We start from the raw sequence: 21,177 nt of genomic DNA, 5'->3' as shown, positions 1-21,177 counted from the left end.
TGTATTGAAAATATTTTGGCATCATTCAAAAATTTGTGCCTGCAATATATGTTCTTCTATAATCTTATTAAATTATAAAACCTTCGAAAAATTTCGATCTCGTTTTCGTCTGCTTTGAGCCCGAGTTAATCAAGGCTAAATGAATTCATCTACTTCCAACTTATTTTTTGCTTATCTAAATAAGGTAATTTGTGGGTGAATCCTTTCTTTTCTTTTCGGCTAACAGCTGGATTTGTTCTATTTCCTTTTTATTGACTATCTTACGTTAGTCGATACATACGCATTGCAGATGACGTCATGGAATCCTTGATTAATTAACGCACGTTGAAGTGTGAAAATTAATGGATTAAAAGAAGAGTAAAGTCGGATAGATATGCTAAGATATCTGTTTTAGAGTTGTTAAACAAAATCGCAGCCTTTGAGTTTCGAAGTAAAAATTCTTGGTCAACGACTGGCTGCATTCAACCATAGCGTGCATGTCTCGTGAAGTGCACGTACGTAATTACTAATTTACAATAAAAAAAAGTCTTCAAGAAAGCCTAAAAATACAAAGAAATATAAGAGTACACGCTTATTTCGGTCAACATATTTTTAATATTCCAAAGTATATGCTGTGTCAACTTTTCCTACATGTCATCCTTCATGCAGAAAATATAAATATATAAATATTATAAAATAGTATTTTTGTGAGGAAATACTATATTTATTTCTAAAATGATAAATAAGAAATCTGTAATATTTTATGTCAAGAATAGTTAGCAAATAATCTTGATCAAATTTTTTTTAAAAAAAAACTCTCTCACAATTCAATACATTTGAAAAAAGTTGTTTTTCAAAAATTTCCTTAACCTCGAAATGAGTTGTTAAATGTTCATTACGACTAATACGTACAACTGAATCCAAGAATGCAGCCGTAGTCATTTTGTACATGTTCTATTTGCACCGTGGGTTATTAATTTGTTTTGTCTTTAAGCCATTTAACCAACATTTTCGATTGCTACGGTTTTCTTATACAAGCAATGAAATTTCAAAATAATAATAATAACAATAAATAATGTTCTCCTTCGAAAACATATGAAAACGTGTAAATAACCCGATTGGTCCATGTACGAAACTTCCAAAATTCTCCGTATTTTACCTTGCAAAACGAGTAGTTTGAATGCCATTTTCAGTCAACGGCTTCTTTTTCTACAGTATATATATAAATGACAATGTCTCCAACGCACCTATTATACATCACAAATCTTGCTGAAAATCTAGCCTAAATAGTAGCTGCTTTTTACAGTCGCCATTAATGGATGCGGAGGATGTTGTAAACCTCTTGGAATCTTTCTGGTTCTACCCCAAAGTTATCCAAAAACATTTGAATTCACCAGCTCCTGAGCCTTCGCCTGCGGGCCAAAATCAAGAAAATTCAGGAAGACAAAGATTTCCAACCAAATTAAGCATCCATTCTAGATCGAGAAGCCATGACCATATTATAATACAACGCGATAAGAGTTTCAGCCCAGATTCATCCTCTTCAAATTCAGTCCTTCCAAAACCCCATCTCGAAACCATTCTCTCACAAAAAGAAATTTCGCAAGATATTCCAAGAACCCACACCACCCCGCAGGTAAAGAAACACAGTGAAGGTTTCAAAAGGGCAAAAAAAAGATCCAGCAAGAGCTTGTCGGAGCTGGAGTTCGAAGAGCTGAAGGGGTTCATGGATCTTGGTTTCGTGTTTTCTGAAGAAGATAAGAACTCGAGTCTTGCGGATATCATACCCGGTCTGCAAAGATTCGGACAGAAAATTGATCTTGAAGTGCAAGAAGAGACAACGTACGGTGGTGGTGTTGAAGAAGTAGGTACATCGAGAGCTAGGCCTTATCTTTCTGAAGCGTGGGAGACATTAGAGAAAGAAAACAGAGAGAATCCATTGACTAATTGGAGAGTTCCTTTTGTTAGCAATGAGATTGTGATGAAAGACAGTCTGAAATGGTGGGCTCACGCTGTTGCTTCTGCTATCAGATAATGCAGGCAAGATGAACCTAAATTACGAGCCTCTGATTCATGATAATATATATTCCTTGTTTTCTTTTTCCTTTTTTCCAGGTTCATTGTGTTCTAAAAATTTGTGAGTACGATTTTCATTGACTTGTAAATTATGTATATAAGTTTATTTAAAGGTTTTGGATAGTATTGGTGATATGTTAGTGTGCGTATTATATTCGTAACGTAAAGTGCCTGAATTGCAGTTTAGTTGAATTTTTATATTTGAAGTTTAGGGCAGCGTCCAATATATAGAACGAACTTCGTTATTTATCTTTATATAAAGCTTACCTCCAACAAATAACAAGGAAATCATCAGACTTAAAGCCTAATTAAAAGCATTTTTATAACTTGGGTTATATAGCACGAACGAGACAAAATTCAAGCAATAATAATAATAAATAAAAAATATAGCACCATGCATTTAAGAATTATCTTTTCTTTTATTTCTTGACAATGCTGGTCCCTGGGAACAGGAATCAAGAATCATCCAACAATTATTAGAAAAAGACAATATTTTTTGTCGAGCACTGATTGGATCATAACATAACCCATCTTCTTCCATCAACACTAATTTTTCAGCTTCCGACCCATTAAAATGGCGGAAAGCATGCTGGTGAATGTGGATTGGGCTGCAACTGTTCCTAATTTTATTTAATAATATTATTTAACAGTAATGAGAAAACTTTGCTACAATTGTTTTGGCTTTTGTTAGTAAAATTTATTATTTATAAAAAGCTCCCTATTTTATTAAAATTAAAAGGGGCAAAAGGTTTCAATGAATTCAGTAATTTCTTTTTGTTTCTCCAAGCAACAGCGTACATGATTTTCAAGAACAAATTAAAGGTCTTGACTCTTGATTCAAGTCATTTGCATCCATATAACAATGAAACTTAGCAGGTTCGCATTTTCCATATAACTTTTTGACCCCCTGAACTTTGAGTAATTTCCTTTCATACAGTTCATATAATTTAACAAGCATTCCTTGCACAATTCAATCGACGTCCATTGGTGATCATCAATCCACGTGTATGCATAACTATTTTGTGAATCTCTGAAACTTACAAACGGGAGAAAAAATAGACTGAAACAATCAAGAGAAATTGAAACGGGAACTAAAACTCAGCCTAATAAACAGACGATTATGCAAACGTCGAGAATCCAACTCGTCCAACTTCAGAAACTATCACAAACAATGGTGAATAACTAACTGTTCACACAGACAAAAACAGACTTTCTGCGACAAATGAGTTCGTGCTGGGAATTCTACTTGCGTCCCTAGAACATGTTCACTCGGAAAAACCACGGAAGGATAAATGCTATCACTAGACATGCCATTAAGAAATTACACAACGGTTGTCCACGCAAACACCTTCTGTTGTTCTCTGATGAACTATTAGCAGTATCAGAAGATCTATGTTCATTCCATTCTTCCATAAATTCATTATTGCCAACACCTTTGATGTTTTTTGCAGTCTCACCACAAATTTCACAGAATCTGCATGGATGAATTGAAACCAATCACACATCACAAAACAGAGAAGAAAGTGTAAGGAAAAAGGACCTCAAAGGAAGCCATTTTTCAAGTTATGAACTAGTTCAAAACTTGAATTTGAACCATGATTAAATCATCTTTGTCAAGCTAAAGAGCAGCCTTTCTCTCTTTGTCTAGAAAATAGTAGTTGATTCAATTACTAGTCTACTGAAAACAATGGAAAAGCCTTATGCGGACTAAACTTCCACGTTCCCTTAGGAGCTCGCCCCAGCTTAACACGATACCAAGACTACTAAGTACTAACAAGTGACATCTATTTCTTCTATGCCAAGATCCAATAATAAAACTAGTTATCCGCAAAATATGAACACATCTAAGAGCTCAAAATACCGAACAACATTGCCAGCATCAGATAGAAAAACAGAAAACAACGATTGCAATGGTAAAAATCGGAATATATAAACATTTAATGAGCGGAAGATGCAATACACAATTAACAAGAGTTAGATTACCTATTCCCTCGAATCCCAAACCAAGCCTCACCACAATCCTTATGCACAAGTTCAAGCTCACCTTTGCACTCACAACCAAGTTCAATTAAATCCATTAAACTTTTCCCACTTTCCTTTGAACTCAAATGGCATATTCTACAAACCCTATAATTTTCTTCCGAAGAATCTCCGCTGTTTATATCAATCACACAAGAAGAAAACTTATCTTCAACTTTTGCTGCATCATCCACTGATGACTCATTCGACCCCGCATTTGGATCAGAGATTTCATTTTCCCCCATCTCAATCACAGTCTCCGGATGAGCTGAATCTCTCGAATTATCACAGGCAAGATCTCCGGAGACTATTTGATTAGTTTCTCTTACCTCTGGATCCATAAATGCTTAAACAGCAACTCCCCCAACCAAAGTCAAAAATTTGAAACAAACCCAAAACAACCACGACAAGAATCTATCTACTCACAAACAAAACAATATGAAGGCGTGAACATCAGAGTCGGTCTGGAGTTCATACCCCAAAGGTGAATCCAAGGGGTATTTTTGTTGAGGAATCAGGGAGGGTCGACCAACAGGCAGGTGTAACATAGAGGGAAGTTGGCATATAGATCCAGAAAGAAGCAGTCTTGATTGATTAAGAGGGACAAAGCCTGAAGAGATAGGGACCTGGTCCGAGTATGGGATTTGAGTATTTCGCTGTCGAATTTTGTATTCACCCATCTCAAATTGACAGTTGACTTCGAAAATAAATAAGAATACCGCAGCTACAAATGGCTCTCTGCTTATGTAATATTTAATTTAAACTCGGGAGTTTAAATTTGTTGTTTCCTCTGATTCCCATGATATCTTTTTTAAATACTACCAGAGCAGGCAAGTAGGCAACCATGTCAGTGACAAATTTTTTTTTTTTTTTTTAAGAGCCCAAATGAAAATTTTTACGTGACTTATTCCGTGAACTTCATTAAAATAAAAGATGATTATGTGTGAATATGATATACTAAATATCAACTTCATTATTATTGTAATTTTTTTCCATCTAAAAGTTTTTAGCAAGCCTGATCGGAATTTCACTAATAATTGAACATAAAGTTAAAAGATTGATGTATATTTAGTTTTGTTTCAATTTAAATTGGAGTTATTGTGTTAGTTTTTTTTAATTTTAAATTTAATTTAATTTTCATTATAATTATAAAAAAAAAGTTATTTTGTAGAAGAAAATAAGTTGTTTTTAGCCAAAATATTTTGCGCCAAAATGTATTATTATCTACAGGTAGGGAAACCAGTATAGTGAATTTTCTCGATCGAACTTAATTCCATTCGAAAGGTTTTTGAACAAATTTTATAAACCGATTTTTACGAAAATTTCCCTTAAAAATTATGAAAAATAGTTAAATTATCAGAATTATAAAAATTCTGAGGTCCCTGTCTGTATGGTATAACATAAACTGGCTTGTACATTTTCAAGCTGGCTGGATTATGAAAGTTCATCGGCAATATTTCTGAGGTCAGTGTCTGTATGGTATAACACGTACTGAGTTTTCACTTTCACGAGTTGTGCCAGGACATCTTTCATGTTCATCCTTCTACCAGGAGATTCTTCCAAGCAATTCAGAGCCAATTCCAAAACAGAGGAAACAAAATACTGTAGTTCGTTGAAATTTTCTTCCTCGGCTCGTATTAAGTTTCCGTCAATAACCTGTGCTAATGCATTAGGCATTGAACTCTGCACCCAGTTCTTTAGGTTCAACTGCCCATCAAACATTTCGTCGCTCGGTCGTTTTCCCGTGAAGGTTTCCAATAACATGACACCGTAGCTGTACACATCACATCTTGTAGAAACCAAACCTTCCAATCCATACTCTGAAAAGGACAGATTCAAACAAAATGCTAAGAAAAGACGTTGAATGGAAAAAAAAAGAAGAAAAAAGTGAAGGTAAAAGGATTTGCCTGGAGCCATGTAACCCAATGATGCGAGAGTCCTCGTCTGTTTCATACTTACTCCTTCGCCCAACAGTTTTGCAATACCGAAATCACTGACATGTGCAATCACGTTTTCATCTAGAAGGACGTTATTAGGCTTCAAATCACAGTGAACCACAGGTGTTGAGTAACCATGATGTAGATATTCCAATGCACTCGCCACGTCTATCATTATATTCAACCTTCGCATGATATTCAAGAAATATGACTCGGAATACAACCATTTCTCCAGATTCCCATTGGGCATGAATTCAAGCACTAATGCCTTGAAGTCTTGATTGGAGCAACTACTGATGACTTTAGCCAGATTTCTGTGGCGAAGATTACGCAATACTTCACATTCGGTATCAAAACTGTTCAACGCACCTTCAAGTTCCATGTTGAAAACCTTTACCGCAAAAACTGCCCCGTCCTTCAAAATACCTTTATACACTGAACTGAAGCCCCCCTTACCAAGAAAATTGCTTTCACTGTATCCATTTGTTGCCTGTAAAAGCTCATAATAGGAAAGTCTTGGAGGTCCTACCGAAGATAATACATCTTCCAGTATAACTGTAGATTTGTTTCTCCTTCGGTACTTGACCCCTATCAGGGTCAGGGTGATGACAAATACAAATGTAGCAATACCTAAAGCGATAAATGCAACTCTTAGAACTTTCTTCGCTTTCGGTCGGTGCTTTGATCCTTGGCAAGATGGGACTTGAAACCTCGGACTACCACATAATGCACTATTGAACATGAAGGTTTCGCCGGAAAAGTCACTGAAAGGACCACCAGTTGGTATCTCTCCTGATAATTCATTGAAAGAAACATTGAAATGCTCGAGATGTTTAAGTGCCTCTAAGGACTTGGGAATCGTACCAGAGATCTTATTATGGGAAATATCCAGGGACTCCAAATTAAACATATCACCCATGGACTCGGGAATGGATCCTTGAAATCTATTATGAGCCAAAGAGAGATCAGTTAAGCTTTGCAATTGTCCAATTGTAGCGGGAATATCATTCGATAGCTGGTTCATTGACAAGTTAATTGAAGTTGCCATTTTTAGATTTCCTAATCGAGGGGAGAGAGAATCGGTGAAGAAATTTGAGGAAATGTCGAGCGCCAGAAGATCCTCCAAATTCCATAGGCTATCTGGTATACCAGAAGACAAGTTGTTGAGATTCAGAAATATCTCCCTTAAAGAAGAGACATTTCCTAAGCATTCTGGAACTGAGCCAGTGAGCTGATTTTCGCTCAAGTCTAATACTACCAAGTTCTTTAACTTGCATACGTCATTCGGAATGGATCCTGATATTTGGTTGGCCGCAAGAGATAACCCTTGAAGTTTCGATAAACCATCAAGTGTTTTTGGAATAAATCCAGTCAAATCATTTGTTGCAAGATATAAAGTAACCAATCCACTTAAATTACCGATTTCATTTGGGATGCGACCCTTGATTTTGGCATGGTTCGCGTGAATAGTCTGTAGGGATGAAGAAAGATTCCCAATGGAGATAGGAAGAACACCATTTAGTGGATTAAAACTGATAGCCAAATATGTCAAGTCTCTGCAGTTCATCAGGGAGGTGATAAAGCTCAATTCAGGAGAAGAGGATTCAGTTATGAAATTGTTCGCCTCCAAACCCAGGTAACGTAGAGCTCTCAAGTTCCCAAGAGAAGTTGGAATAGGACCAGTGAATTCATTTTCCGAAAGTTCAAGAAAAGTGAGCTCAGAACAATTTAAGATAGAACATGGAAGCCGACCGTCTAAGTTGTTTTCAGCAAGGTAAAGTCCTCCAAGATTTGGAAGAAGATGACCAATATCTAATGGAAGTTTGCCGGTGAGGTTATTTCCCGTCAGTGCAATCACCGTCAGTGTCGAGATGTTGAAAATTCCCCAAGGTATGGAACCACTTAACCGACTCAGACTCATGTCCAGTTCCGTTAATTGTTGAAGTTCACTGAACCTTTGTGGTATCAAACCTGAGAATACAAAACCAACCTGTCATTGATCTAAACACCAGTTTCACTCTATAAATTTACACTCATGATACAAACCAATATCATCAACGTAACACAGGAGTTAGTCAAATATATCAAAATTAATGATAAATTATTTATTCTCCTATTAATTAATATTGTCTAAAAACATTATAATGATACAGTTTAAATTGACAAATAATAAAAAATAAGTTTTGGATCTTAAAATTATTATTTTAATTTTTATGAAAATAAAATTTAATGGTTTTACTTCAGTTAAATATTTAAAATGAGAATTATATATATCATCGGTTATAAAATCCCGTTTATTTATGTGACAGTAGAATTTTATTAGAATAATATAATTTTTTATGCCAATTTATTGTATAATTATTGTATAATTTTTCCTTGTCAAATAAATTTTTATTTATCAATAAATGATCACAGGAATATTATTCATGACTTAAAAAAGTTCAAGGAATTAAAATAAAATACTAAAGTAATAAATAAAAAAAGTTACTGATTTTTTCCTTTTTTTTAGAAATTTAAATTATTATTTTTTATTTGTTTATCATGAAAATTCATTTAACATATTATTATTATTATATTAAAATATCAATTATTACAATTGTTTCAAAAGCAGTAGTATGCGAAATAGAAAATAAATCTAATAAGACAATGAAAAGATAAGTAAAAAATTATATCACCAAGAAAAAAACAAAATAACATAATACAACATAATTAAGACGCAAAGATTAAAAAAGAAACGAATTTGAAATATTGTATTGATTGACATAATTAGTTATATTCGTACGTTTTAACATCGTCCCATTTCAAAATACTCAACATGAATATAATCTTTAATCCAATTAATTAACTGGACACCAAAAAACTGTTCTTACTTTTGAAGCACACGTTGTTTACTAGTAACATGAAAAAGATAAGTTTACATTATGAATCTTCATACCTGTGAACCTATTCTCCCTAAGAAAAAGCTCCTTCAGCATGGTCAGATTCCCAAATTCTTCGGATAAGGATCCACTTAGTTTATTTTTTGACAACCATAGGATCCTCAAAGATGTGATGTTGAACAGGCTACGCGGTATAGAACCACTAAGAAAGTTGTATTCCATGCCCAAGTCCAGGAGATTTTGAAGTTTGCCAATCTCAGATGGAATTGTGCCTAACAAATTCAAAAAAGTGAAAAGTAATCTGAAATTTACAAAAACGTGCATGATAAAAAAATATAGAACACTGTGTCCAGGTAAAAGTTGTACCTGTTAACTCGTTGTGACCAAGATATAAGAACTCAAGCATCTCTAGATCCGTGATTTCTGGTGGTATGGTTCCAGTCATTCTGTTATCTGACAAGTTTATGGTTTGAAGCTGAGAGCATGAAGAAATGCTGGATGGAATTTGACCGAATATATCATTGGAAGATAGATAAAGCCCTTGAAGTAACGGAAGTCCAAAGAACATGTCATCCGGAAGAGTGCAAGATAATTTATTCTCTGCGAAAGATAGGACTTGTAATGTCGATATGTTGAAGATGCTAAATGGAATAGACCCTGTTAGCCGGTTTTGTTGCAGATTTAAATAATTCAGATTAAGTAGATTCCCAATGCCTTCTGGAATCATTCCGTGGATTGAATTATTTGCCATACTCAATCTCTCTAAATGCGACATGTTCCCTAGTGAAGAAGGGATGGAACCAGAAAGATGATCGTTGTCCATGTTCAGAACCCTGAGATTACGAAGATTGCCTATAGACTCCGGAATTTTACCTTGAAGAGCATTAAATGACATGTCTAAAATCTCGAGCCCTGTTTCATTAGAGATCGACTGCAGGAATAAGCTCAAACCAGTAAACTTGTTGTTTCTTAAAACCAAATACCGAAGTTGAGGCAAGAAACTGAACAAGCTAGGAACTTCCCCTTGGAAGTTGTTGTCTGTCAGTCTGACTAATATCAATCTTCGCAGACGAGCCAAATTCTCAGGAAGAATTCCGCTGAAATGGTTGCCTATCATGTCAAGTGAAGCAAGAAAGGAGAGATTTCCGAGTTCAGGAGGGATGCTTCCAGTAAGATCCATGTTCGACATATTCAAGTAAATAACTCTACGATGGCGAGATCCGCAAGTGACTCCAATCCAATTGCAAACTGAAGATGAAAGGGTCCAGTTTCTGAGGACACCATAAGGATCTGAAGTGACGCATGCCTTTAAGGCAAGAAGTGCGGTTTTATCGGTAGTGATACTGGTTTCTGCAGTGGCTAAGTTAGCCAATAAAGAGTGCAGGAATAAAACTGCGGCAAGATGAACGTAGTCGGATTTTCCATTTCCCCCCATAATATTTTTTGTAGTCTAGGATAAATGTCCATCAGCGTCTGGCTTGTTTTTCATTATATCATTGAGTTTTTGAAGTCTTCCACTATATTATCAAGTCAATGACAATGGCCCAGCCAAACTGGAAAAATAATTTGAGTCCAGGATTTTATGTTACATGGAAAAGGAATTGGTACGGGAAAATAGAGTTTGTACTGTAATTTTATTTACATATTCCATTTTCTACAAGAAAGTTTCAAGAAAATAGTCCTAAAGGTATTCAGACAAGAATGCTCGGTAAACGAAGAAAGAAATCAAACACCACACTGATCCCCACCTCGTACCTGAAGCGTAAGACACAAGCAAGTCAAGTCTTGCTCATATTTTAAGTTTCACGAAAAATATTTCCACCAGTACAATGAATTGTGTCCGATAAATTCCATGAAAATTACAGCACCATAGGATGCCAGTTTTCCTTCCAGTTGACCGGACTTTACTAAAAAAAAAATTAACGTACCAAAATTAATGATAAATTAATTGAAGAAAAATTAAGGATAAATTATTCATTCTCTTATTGATAAATATTAAATACTGTCTAAAAACTTTACATTTTTGACGAATTATAATTTTAAAAAAGTTTAAATTCATAAATAATAAATAGTAAGTTTTAGAGCTTAAAATTATTGTTTCATTTTTTTATGAAACATATTTTAATGGTTTTATTGATTATTATTATATAAATTTTCCATGATTAAAAGAATATTATATATGACTTATAGAGTTTAAATAATAACTATGACTAAATCAACTAAAAGGTGGAAGTATACAGAACGGTTTCGTTGAAGGATACAAGTTTAAAATTGCTTTCAGCATCATTCCTTTCATCTCTTTCACGCGGGCCGTCTTAATATGAATGTAAATGTTTGTATCGAAAGAGTCGATACTACGATCTTTTCTCCGATTTTCTTTCACTGGATCGCCTATTTTCTGCCTCCTTTCTCCTTTGTTGCCTGCCACAATAGATATTAGACCATTAATTCAAGAAACCTAGTATTATTTTGACAGCTGAAACGGCAATTACTCAGACCGACCTTATCTAGAATGCATATGCATCTACAGTAATGTTTCTTCAGCTCCCCAAGTCCATCATAAGACAAGACTATATGTTTTCAGTATTTGAATATAACTATCAAAACTGTATTGAATATCCCCATCACTTCCACCTCTGCTAGACCCACCATTACCTCTCCTCTAAACCGAGACATAAAGCCATGTACAGAAAATAAATTTCAAAAAGCAGCTCTATTCAAGTTGAATCAGCACAAGTAATTCCTTCGTCATAAGAAGTTTGGACAGTAGGGTTCAACATGCAGCCTCATGTATAAGTGCTGCAGAAGACATATTAATGACAATCCAGCAGGTTGTTCACATAATCTCTGATGATCGTTTCATAAAAAGTTACCACAACATAGAAGCACAATTTTCAACATTTCCAACGCTGAAGTCAATATCAAAAAAGAATATCACCACCAAAGTGTGAACTAGAAGATGGATGTTTCGAGTAATCAATTGAGATTCACATATGAAAACTTACGCAAAAGCAGAGTATCCACTACCAGCTTTAGCAGCAGAGATAAGGGCTGCATGAGCACCAATAGCAGACAGAGTTTCCTGACCTCCAACCGGATTAAAATTCCTTTGATCAACATCCACCTGAAACCAATATGATTGAGATTATCATCAATCTTGAAATAATCCATAAATATCTTTAAGCAGATGGAAAGTGAATGAGTGAACCTTGTCCCACTTTGACTTTTTTTTATGTCTCCCATCTCGAGCTGCAACATCTACAGCAACCGGTGTTATATTAGACACACCACCAGCAACCGCGGTCAATCCTAAAGTGCATAGAAACACCAACTAACAAGAAGGTATCAATCCTAATATATTTTCAAAAAACAAGCCATTTTATGGATATATGATGTTACAGGCTGACAAAAACTTAAGGACCTGGAATTGGTGTGTGAATCTTTGGAGTAGGAACAACATTTCCCTGCTGCATTCCTCCAGAAACAAAGTCAACCTTTGGATTTTTCTTCTTTTCTTGCTCCCTCCTTTCCACCTCCCGCCTAATATCAGCTTCTATTTGCAGAAGACAAACGCAAAAACTTGAAGATATGGTTAAAGAACTTCACGACACGAGACAAGACGGCGATTATGTATCGGTCATCCAAACATACGACTCAGAAACACATTACGAAAGGAAGCTACACATGATAAGAGTCCGGAGGGTGTTTAAGAATATTTATACTCAACTTATGTCCCAGATCGAAGATAAAGATAGAAGAAATACACCCGACATAGAAACCCCACAATAAAACATTAGGGCAAACACTTCAGAAAGAAGTTAGTTCTTCATACACATCTCAGGCATGTTTAAAATGTTTATAAAGACGATAAAAGCACCAATATGTAGAAAGAAGTGAATGATATAAGAGAATGTATTCAGAGCTCAATAACAAGTTCAGAGGATCTTATTAATCGAGCACATAGGTTTGTTTTCAAAATTTTCAACATATTCTACAAAAGGTTATAAAGGGGTAGATATTTCATAGATTTGACAAATTTTTAGCATGGATACACACCAACCAAATAAAACCAAATGATCAAAAACAGTTCGATTAAAATGAAATTAGAACATAAATGGGAATACAAATCACTAGACGGCAATCAAACAAATCTAAATAAATTACAAATGAATTCTAACCTATTTCATCATAGAAGTCACTTTTTTCGTATCCATGAGTGTCGAAAACATCTTTACTGAAGCAAGATCCTATCTGATCAATATTTTGGTAAGTCACAGCGTGCAACAAGAAGTCAGGGTTTCGATATTCCTTCTTATTGCGCACCTCCGCATTGAAACTTCTTCCAGTTGTCTTCTTCAGTGCAAGAAACTTGATAATCTTCTCCTGAAACAACAAAGGATTAGAAAGTTGAAGAATGTATTGAAAAATAGCACGAGAAATCATAGCAAGATGAAACCGATAATACAACTGACAAATAACGAATTTATGCAGATTTCGATAATACAACTGACAAATAACAAATTTATTGCTACTGAATAGTTAGACTGAGAAAGTATGTTATAGTTCCTTCTTTCTATCACGAATATTCCATTATGCGTCCTACCTTGCAACATGGATGGTCCACGTTGATTTTTTTAAACGCTAGACTAGTTCATAGAACGTGTAAATTTGCAAGGGCAAGAATATATGTTGATTGTATCGGTGAAGATATTAGCTAACCAAAGGTGGCAAGATATGCTGTAAAAAATACAAGCAAAATGTGCATAACTGCATTTGAGTACACCTCTGCACTCACAAACTAGACGCTCATTTTGCAATACAAAAACAATATCCTCTAAAATAGCTACAACAAGGCTTTCAAATCATAGTTATTTACGGCGCAAGAAGCAGCAAGGGGCAAGGAGCATGGCGACGCACGAGCCTAATCAAAATAAGGGGCACTATGCATGCTTTATTATAATGTATATATATAAAGATAATTTCACTTCAATATATAGCAACAAAAACATTTTAAAAAAACTATTAAATAGCAATGAAAATTAAAAGGTCATTAGTAAATATTTTCCATATAAATAGATGGAATCAAATTACAGTAGATGAAAAGGTTACATAAATATACCCTTCAAGGTAGATTCTACATCAGCTTAACATAAAATATTATAATGTAGTCCTTCCACTAAAAAGCAGGGACTTACTTGCAGTTCCTCTGAGCACTTTTCCTTTGGAGGTGGGGGAAGAAATTTGTCCAATGGATCCATATCCCTTTGCTCTTCAGTAGAAACCTTAACAGCATCTTCAGTCTCTGCAGATTCCGATGCATTAATTGCACAATTCATGCTATCAGACTCAGGTTGATCGATTGCATCCAATAATTGAGGCGTCGCAGTTTGAGTATTAGATGTTGCGAGCCGAGCACTTCTTGGTGATCTGTTATCCCAAAACTCACCTAAATTAACAGCAATTACAAACTTAAGAACAACTCCAGCAAAAAAAAAAGCTTCCAATCCATTTTCAAGCTTGATGCATTTCAAAATACAGATTTCAACCTCATAATTCATAAACAAATGGAGCATACCATAAAGTATTTCAAATGGAAATGAAATTACCAATTCAATATCCTAATTTTAGAATCTATATCTTTGAATACTTTAATGTCTCTAAAATTAGGTGCCATAGGCAGTTCTAACAATCATAAAACAAAAATCCATCCAAATAAATTATTAAATTCAACAGATAAGGCAAAAGAGAAAAATAGACGGCCTTACGCACCGTCACTGGTTTGAAGCTGCTCCCCATACATTACTCGACCAGTCGCCACTATTTCACCATCCTACAATCAACGATCATTCAATCCAAATTGGAAAAAAAAATAGAATTCAATACCTTTCAGTACGTTTACAAATGTATACCTCAGCTTCAGGAGACATTGCCCCCTCCTCGTGCCCATAATCCACAATCGTCAGCCGATTCTTTTGAACATGAGCCAAGTTCAGATCCAAACCAACCGTATGTTGCGGCGGTCGAGGTGAGACGCGAGATAACAGTGGAGAGGCAGTTGCCGAGGAAGTACCGTAATTAAAGAGCTTATTAGGAGAAATAGCATTCAGACCTCGATCTTCCTGTTTCTGCGATGCATTTTCATTGCCAAAGGCACTAAGATCATCTTCATCTTTCACCATAACGACATCCGGCGCGATGGAGGGGATTTCTTCTTCTTGAATATTTTCGTCCTGTTCCTCGGCGCCTTCCATTTCATCGTCTTCGTCTCCATACATGGACAACAACGCTATGCCCTCTGACGCTTTCTTCTTCGATGCCATTTCTACCAAATCAAAACCCTAGTCTAGGATTTCTTTCCTAATATCTGCAATTCTTACTTGTCTTCTATCTTCGAATTGTAAATAGAACTGAGAATTCAGAGAACTGAATATAGGATTTTGGGAACAAAATATCGAGAGCGGAGCTTTGTTTTTAAGATTCAGGAAACATAAGCACATCGAATCGGAAAGGGCTCTTACACATATATTCGAACAATGGGCGTTTAAATTTCGAATAAAATCCAAAAAACTGAAAATTCAAATCCAAAAAATCGAACAATAAATTGAACCGAAAACCAAATTTTATAATCGGATATAAATATTAAAACGAAATTTATTTGGTTAGGTTTTGGATTATTTATGTCATCGAACAAACCGAAATTACATTAAATTAATAATTTTATTTTTATTATATATTTTTTGAGATGATATCAGTCAAAGATGAATTATTTTGAATAATATTTATTTGATTGTTATTTATGTAATTCATTTAGACTTTATATTTAAATGTTTTATAAAAAAATCATTGAAAAAGATAACATATTATATTTTACAATATATTTATCTTAGTAATTTAAATAATTGTATTATAATCGAAATAATCGAACTATTTCAGTAAAAAACTGAATCGAAAAAAAATAGTTCGTATATCGGATTATATATTAGTAAAACCGAAAACCGAAAAAACCGAAATAAAAAACAAGGAAGTGAACCGAGCGATAAACACCGGTATTCCTATGTCCTCTTTTACCGCTTCCACTCTAAAACCAAGACACGAGGTATAATATTTATTATTATTATTATGACTGTGAATATTATGTTTAAAATAAAGACCTTTTTCCCTAATATATATATTGTCGGTGTTTTTGTTGAGTGAAATTTATGAAATATAATTTTTGAGATTGCAGTGGATAATATGATACACGCTTGGTTTTGCTTTTGAAGAAGATATTTGTTTATCGTTAATGATATGTTCGGTTTTTTATTAATTTGTGTGGTATATTAACTATTAAAATATAGTATATTGGATTAAAATATAACATAATAATGGTAACTAAAAATAACAATTATTTAGGTAAATATGAGATGAATAAAAATATATTTAAAAGAATAATGCATGTTTTTATTTTCGTAATTCAAAAATGCTTGCACCGAAAACAAACCAAGTGAAGTCTATGTCTCAATCTTCAACCCAGCTGCCGCAAGTGGAGTTATACATAATTATACATAAAGTGGGTGTAAATGTATGACATGTAAATCTTATATGAAGGCATGTATTCCAGAATTAGTTTTCTGGATTAGATCGTGTGACATAGCACCACGTGAATATGCAACTAAGTAAAAAATCACAAAGTGCTGGAAAAATATCTCGCACTTGTATTTGAGCATGGATGGAAACAGGAAGAGTAGACAGAAACGGACGGATTCTCCCATCATTTCTCCTTTTCTACGAATAGTACCTTCAATGAGATCCAAACGGCAATAGCTCCTGTCAAAGAAAATGGAAAGGATCATAACATAGTAAAATATAAAACTTGCCAATTACAATACAAAGTTCAGTAAAGAAGGTAAAGGCGAGGTTACCGCTGAATAGCGAACGTGATCATGTCGTAAGCAAGAAGATTTTACTATAGTCTCCCATTTGGTGTCAGTCTTCGAACCTTGCGGGACCTGTTTCCTAGGGTCAAATGGGCTTTTGCTCCGCTGATGCGAAAACTGATTGCCCAAAGAAATGGAAGGCAGTGTACGCCAAAGCCATGATTCGGAAGGTGATTTTGGTAACGGTGGAGGTAAGAGAGACTTCATACAGGCAGGATCAAATTCTCTTTGATGATCAGACTTCAGGCTATTTTCTTCTTTTGCACCAAAATTTACATCAGAAGATTCTAAAGGTGGCCTGGATTCTTGATTGGGTAGTTGATTCATTTTAACATCCTTCATTCCATCAATGGCACATTCAGGCTTCAGGGTGCCATTTATCTGATTCCTCGATACATCTTGCAAGGCCAAAAACATTTTGAGGGAAGATGTGATTTTCTTGGCACTGTCTTTCTCAACTTCCTTGGGAAGTCCAAGAAAGCCCACTCCTTCACGGAATGGAGGCTTCGTAGATTCATTTCGGTATGGAGATATGCCACCACTTCTGTTACGCCTCAAGGGGGGTGGTCCTGATTTATATGAGCCAAGAGAACTCAAAATCTGATTCGAATCACCAGCTAGTTTTTTCTCCATTTCTTGAAGGTCCCGAAATAACAATCCGGAATGAAATTTTTTCTGAGGAGTCGGATGACAAGAATTCTGCAGGATTTCAAAATATTACAGTTATAAATTTTATATTTACCGTAGTTTTTCCTACATATGCACAAGTTAAACTTCAGAATTACCTTGTACAGAGGTCCGCTGTATGCTTTTTGAGTTGGTCGCCTAATTTCACCAGCTGAAAAATTTGGAGTGTGGGTTCTCAATTTCATTCCTGGCAAAGGACTAAAGAGGCACAAAGTATTCTTCACACACAGCCGAGGGATAATCCCCCAAATTTTCCCCCGCTTTTTCACTGGAACGGGACACTCCTTTTCATTTTCGCTTTCCACATTATCCGTATACTCGCTATGTTTCTGATTGGAATCAAAACCGCACTGCTTTTGTAAAGGCTTATTCTCACAAGAAATCACCTTCTTTATCTGTTCTTTTGGTGGCTGGTTCACCGCTAACGGCTTCTTCACGACATATTGCGGTGTCTCCAAAACAACAGCCTTGGCTGCTGGTAGGAATCTATTCATCATAAAATCTCGTGTTTGAACATCGACAGAGAATGTCCCGGATGGTTTCACACATGAACTATGGTATCCACTGAGACCACTTACACTATAGTTAAAGGATGATGATTCTGTTCGTGAAAGCGAGTAAAGTTTATCGCAACATTCCTCATTTTCACTTACTGCATCAGATTCATCTTTACAATCTAAACTCTCATTCAATTTCTCCAGAAGACTGACATGGTCCATGAAAGATATTGTTTCAATCTGAGTCCTATAAATATTCTGATCACTCGATCTTTCACCTGAATTGTATCTTGAAGAACTCGACACCCTTCCCGGCAGGAACTTCGGACTTTCACCCGAATTGTATCTCAAGGGATCTGATATCCTTCCCGGTGCCATCCTTGGAAGTTCACCCGAATTGCGTCTAATGGCATCTGATACCATGGCAGGTGGAAGCCTGGTGTAATCGAAGGTTCCTCTGGCGTGTAGACTCTACCTTTCGATTTTCCCGGGATTTTTTCCCAGTGAAATGGAACTGAAGCTGGTTTTGTCACCTCCTCCATTAACGGAAGGGACTTCTGTCCATAGGGTTGTATATTTTCGATCTCATTGCGATTTACAAGCTCTGAAGAGCGTATGGGTGATGAAAATCGCCGTACGGATAGAAGAGGAGCATCGAAATTTAGTTGCCTGTTCTCCATCGGCTCGCTTGGATATCAAAATCTGATTCAGAAACAAAATCGCATCTTTAAAATTCATTACAAACAGTGTCAAATCACAAGACTAACCAACAGCTAATGAATTAACCAAGCATTTACTTGATACTCCACCAGAACTCATCAGTGAGCAATTGATTTTAGTGGCTTAATTATTTCACATCCAAGAGCTTAGAAAATCTAAGCAGGAAAAGGGGAACAATGTCTAGCCAAGATTTCTTGAATGCCCATCAATTCCAGACGCAAAAATGTTGTACGAAACCCGTCAAGAACTAAATAAAACAATAAAAAAAGAAATTGACCAAGTAACACCATTCATTCTCACAAGAAGCACGCTTGGTCAAGAAACAGGGCCATAATCTTTTTTTCCTTCCAAGAGTGACAAGCAAGCATAACAGTTAGAAAGAAACAATCATATATAGATTAAATTTCCAGCACACACCCTAAAACATTGAAATGGGATCATAAAATCCTCATAACAGAAAAAGAAATATATAATAAAAATCAAAGAAAACACCAAATAAACAAAACCCAGATGCATCTTCACTCACCCAAGGCAGAGAGAGAGAGAGAGTGAGAGAGAGAAGGAATGCGCACTCCGCAAATTATGGGAAGAAAACTGGTGAAAAGGCGTGAGAAGTAAGAAAAAAATGAGTGAGTGAGTGAGAGAGAGTGGGGGAGAGGAAAAAAAAAAACTGAACAAATCCTTTGTTGCTTGTGGTGATGAATATTTAGTAGAGCGGAGAATGTAGACGAGTGATTGCCAAATGCATGTGGATTTTGGACACTGGTGAGGTGAGCCGCAATCCCAAAAGAAAATTAATATTAATAAATACCAAACTCAAATTTTCTTGATTTCCATCCTACTTGTGTAATCGTGTTCTTTTTTCCAGCCGCTCACTTTTTTCGTATGCTGCTTATATAGCCTGGAGATGGAGTGGGCAAACGTCACGTATATACCGCCGTTGGATTATAATGACAGTTAACCCCAACTGCCTTTATTTCGCGCCCTGTTTATACCCCAACAATTCCCAAAATTATATAGTTGAGGGGACCTCTCTTTTTATTAAATTATAGATATTTACATTAAGGTATGGAAAAATTTGTTAAGTTTGACTTTAATCTTAATTATAGAGAAAAGTGTAATTTTAGACTTATATATTTAATTTTTACGATTTTAGTCATTTATATTATCACATTTTAGTTCGTCATACCTATTTAATTTTTTTGACAATTTTAGTCTTCTTCATTTGAACACGTGTGTCAACATCACTTAGGCAAAACATCAACAATACATTGTTTACATGTCGAAAAAATGACTAGAACTAGAAAAAATTAATGAGCTAAAACTAAAATCTGATAAAATAGAAGACTGAAATCGCAAAAAATATAATTTTCCCTTAATTGTATAAAACTTAGTGACCTGAAACACTAATTGAGCTTCGAGTGGACCAATTTTTCTATCTCAAATTTGAGCACAACATTAGTTGCTTAAACTAGCTTACGTTACTATACATTTTATTCACGGTATAAAACATTAAAAATATAATGATGAGCTTGCCTCCTTTGTCAAACTCCAAATATTAATTCACCCATCGACCATATTCATGAGCTCAAGCTTCTTTATAGTAAATTTGATGAGCCCAAGTTCACAGTCTGTTTTTTTTTTTTAGAAAAAATCTTCGATATATTAAAATATTAAAAATTAATTTTGGGTGGTATAAAGTGAAAAACATATTTCGCCAATAAGTGCCCTTACCATTTCCACAAGTACGAACAAAAATATTGAAAATACGATGAATGTAATTTTGGTGCAATGTGACAAATGACGTACAATTTGGGCTAAAAATTCCCCGTGATTGATGGTAACCATACCAAAAGAAATTAAAATTCAATGCTCGTGGATTTGTCGTTAATGTTTATAAAGTCGATTGCGTTCAATTTCTTCTGTTCCCATGTTCTTCTGCTTTTTTTCAAGAGATTAGGTTTTTCAAGTATTAATATTATACATTTTAATGATATAGATTATTTATTTATTGTCATCGTGGCCCAGTTATCCTTTGGAAAAGTAACAAATGCGGGCGTAAAGCAAGGATGTTTGGTGCCTCCTGCATGTGAGATCTCTAATACGTATACCGGAGCAGCCTTGACTAATCAATCAGGAACTAATTAATTAATTTATTGCATGGGACAATATATGGTCGGGGTCACTGTTTTTTGTTTTAACATAATATATGCCTTGCGGAATAAAATAATGTTAGATTTAAAAGGGGAAAACGAAAAATATCTTTATAAGATTTATTTTTTCTCATATTTTTACAGGTTAATATTGTTTCATGTTGGAACTAAAGTGTTTAAAGACATTGTTGTTGGAGATTTAATAAAATCAATCTATAAATCATGTGATTAAATCCATATATCACAACACGCCATGAATTCATGTCGAATTATCAGAAAATATGAATAACAGTAAACACGTACCAGAATCCATT

The 21,177-nt window shown here is 35.1% G+C and overlaps 5 protein-coding genes across 10 annotated transcripts; 1 reads left to right on the top strand and 4 right to left on the bottom strand.

Annotated features, from left to right (window-relative positions):
• The first annotated feature begins 1,294 nt into the window (after positions 1 to 1,294).
• Positions 1,295 to 2,014, top strand: LOC142526177 (uncharacterized). The gene has a single exon (XM_075630429.1). It carries the CDS (start codon positions 1,295 to 1,297, stop codon positions 2,012 to 2,014), a length of 720 nt encoding a protein of 239 aa, XP_075486544.1.
• A 984-nt stretch (positions 2,015 to 2,998) lies between these two features.
• Positions 2,999 to 4,771, bottom strand: LOC142527764 (uncharacterized). Its single transcript, XM_075632688.1, has 2 exons — positions 4,039 to 4,771; positions 2,999 to 3,529 (listed from the first exon to the last, which is right to left on the bottom strand). The coding sequence occupies exons 1-2, from the start codon at positions 4,413 to 4,415 to the stop codon at positions 3,310 to 3,312; spliced, it is 597 nt and encodes a 198-aa protein (XP_075488803.1). The 5' UTR covers positions 4,416 to 4,771; the 3' UTR covers positions 2,999 to 3,309.
• Positions 4,772 to 5,409: 638 nt separating this feature from the next.
• LOC142527762 (uncharacterized) lies at positions 5,410 to 11,236 on the bottom strand. The gene is made up of 6 exons (XM_075632684.1): positions 11,152 to 11,236; positions 10,193 to 10,240; positions 9,257 to 10,052; positions 8,947 to 9,162; positions 5,982 to 7,982; positions 5,410 to 5,894 (listed from the first exon to the last, which is right to left on the bottom strand). The coding sequence occupies exons 3-6, from the start codon at positions 10,005 to 10,007 to the stop codon at positions 5,509 to 5,511; spliced, it is 3,354 nt and encodes a 1,117-aa protein (XP_075488799.1). The 5' UTR covers positions 10,008 to 10,052; positions 10,193 to 10,240; positions 11,152 to 11,236; the 3' UTR covers positions 5,410 to 5,508.
• Positions 11,089 to 15,398, bottom strand: LOC142527763 (uncharacterized). Of its 3 annotated transcripts, none has more exons than XM_075632685.1 (8): positions 14,800 to 15,397; positions 14,660 to 14,720; positions 14,086 to 14,336; positions 13,069 to 13,273; positions 12,312 to 12,443; positions 12,099 to 12,199; positions 11,896 to 12,014; positions 11,089 to 11,311 (listed from the first exon to the last, which is right to left on the bottom strand). In XM_075632685.1, the coding sequence occupies exons 1-8, from the start codon at positions 15,208 to 15,210 to the stop codon at positions 11,245 to 11,247; spliced, it is 1,347 nt and encodes a 448-aa protein (XP_075488800.1). In that variant the 5' UTR covers positions 15,211 to 15,397; the 3' UTR covers positions 11,089 to 11,244. The 3 variants fall into 3 exon arrangements, 2 of the variants coding, with proteins under 2 accessions (XP_075488800.1, XP_075488801.1); XM_075632686.1 differs by having other exon boundaries at positions 12,099 to 12,148; XR_012815523.1 differs by lacking the exon at positions 11,089 to 11,311 and having other exon boundaries at positions 11,892 to 12,014; positions 12,099 to 12,221; positions 14,800 to 15,398.
• Positions 15,399 to 16,338: 940 nt separating this feature from the next.
• On the bottom strand, positions 16,339 to 19,434 carry LOC142526777 (uncharacterized). 4 transcript variants are annotated; one of them, XM_075631357.1, is made up of 4 exons: positions 19,237 to 19,434; positions 17,592 to 18,692; positions 16,792 to 17,505; positions 16,339 to 16,696 (listed from the first exon to the last, which is right to left on the bottom strand). In XM_075631357.1, the coding sequence occupies exons 2-4, from the start codon at positions 18,411 to 18,413 to the stop codon at positions 16,670 to 16,672; spliced, it is 1,563 nt and encodes a 520-aa protein (XP_075487472.1). In that variant the 5' UTR covers positions 18,414 to 18,692; positions 19,237 to 19,434; the 3' UTR covers positions 16,339 to 16,669. The 4 variants fall into 4 exon arrangements, with proteins under 4 accessions (XP_075487472.1, XP_075487471.1, XP_075487473.1 ...); XM_075631356.1 differs by lacking the exon at positions 19,237 to 19,434 and adding an exon at positions 18,788 to 19,216; XM_075631358.1 differs by lacking the exon at positions 19,237 to 19,434 and adding an exon at positions 18,988 to 19,216.
• Positions 19,435 to 21,177: the final 1,743 nt, after the last annotated feature.

This window comes from Primulina tabacum, chromosome 15, assembly GCF_025594145.1.
Source record: "Primulina tabacum isolate GXHZ01 chromosome 15, ASM2559414v2, whole genome shotgun sequence".
Taxonomy (NCBI): domain Eukaryota; kingdom Viridiplantae; phylum Streptophyta; class Magnoliopsida; order Lamiales; family Gesneriaceae; genus Primulina; species Primulina tabacum.
The sequence above is the reverse complement of the archived record's forward strand: the minus strand, read 5'-3'. Positions and strand labels throughout refer to the sequence as shown.

What these genes read in the sequence shown, in the direction of transcription:
- LOC142526177 (XM_075630429.1), top strand. Translation starts at nt 1,295, where the DNA reads ATGGATGCGGAGGATGTTGTAAACCTCTTGGAATCTTTCTGGTTCTAC.
- LOC142527764 (XM_075632688.1), bottom strand. Translation starts at nt 4,415, where the DNA reads ATGGATCCAGAGGTAAGAGAAACTAATCAAATAGTCTCCGGAGATCTT. An exon ending in TTTGGGATTCGAGGGAATAG is followed by an intron (nt 3,530 to 4,038) that starts GTAATCTAACTC and finishes TCATCCATGCAG; the next exon opens with ATTCTGTGAAATTTGTGGTG.
- LOC142527762 (XM_075632684.1), bottom strand. Translation starts at nt 10,007, where the DNA reads ATGATAGGCAACCATTTCAGCGGAATTCTTCCTGAGAATTTGGCTCGT. An exon ending in TAGGGAGAATAGGTTCACAG is followed by an intron (nt 7,983 to 8,946) that starts GTATGAAGATTC and finishes TTGTATTCTCAG; the next exon opens with GTTTGATACCACAAAGGTTC. An exon ending in ATTGGGTTACATGGCTCCAG is followed by an intron (nt 5,895 to 5,981) that starts GCAAATCCTTTT and finishes TGTCCTTTTCAG; the next exon opens with AGTATGGATTGGAAGGTTTG.
- LOC142527763 (XM_075632685.1), bottom strand. Translation starts at nt 15,210, where the DNA reads ATGGCATCGAAGAAGAAAGCGTCAGAGGGCATAGCGTTGTTGTCCATG. An exon ending in CAATGTCTCCTGAAGCTGAG is followed by an intron (nt 14,721 to 14,799) that starts GTATACATTTGT and finishes CGTTGATTGTAG; the next exon opens with GATGGTGAAATAGTGGCGAC. An exon ending in AGTGCTCAGAGGAACTGCAA is followed by an intron (nt 13,274 to 14,085) that starts GTAAGTCCCTGC and finishes TTGTTGTTTCAG; the next exon opens with GAGAAGATTATCAAGTTTCT.
- LOC142526777 (XM_075631357.1), bottom strand. Translation starts at nt 18,413, where the DNA reads ATGGTATCAGATGCCATTAGACGCAATTCGGGTGAACTTCCAAGGATG. An exon ending in ACAGCGGACCTCTGTACAAG is followed by an intron (nt 17,506 to 17,591) that starts GTAATTCTGAAG and finishes GAAATCCTGCAG; the next exon opens with AATTCTTGTCATCCGACTCC. An exon ending in ATCACGTTCGCTATTCAGCG is followed by an intron (nt 16,697 to 16,791) that starts GTAACCTCGCCT and finishes TTTCTTTGACAG; the next exon opens with GAGCTATTGCCGTTTGGATC.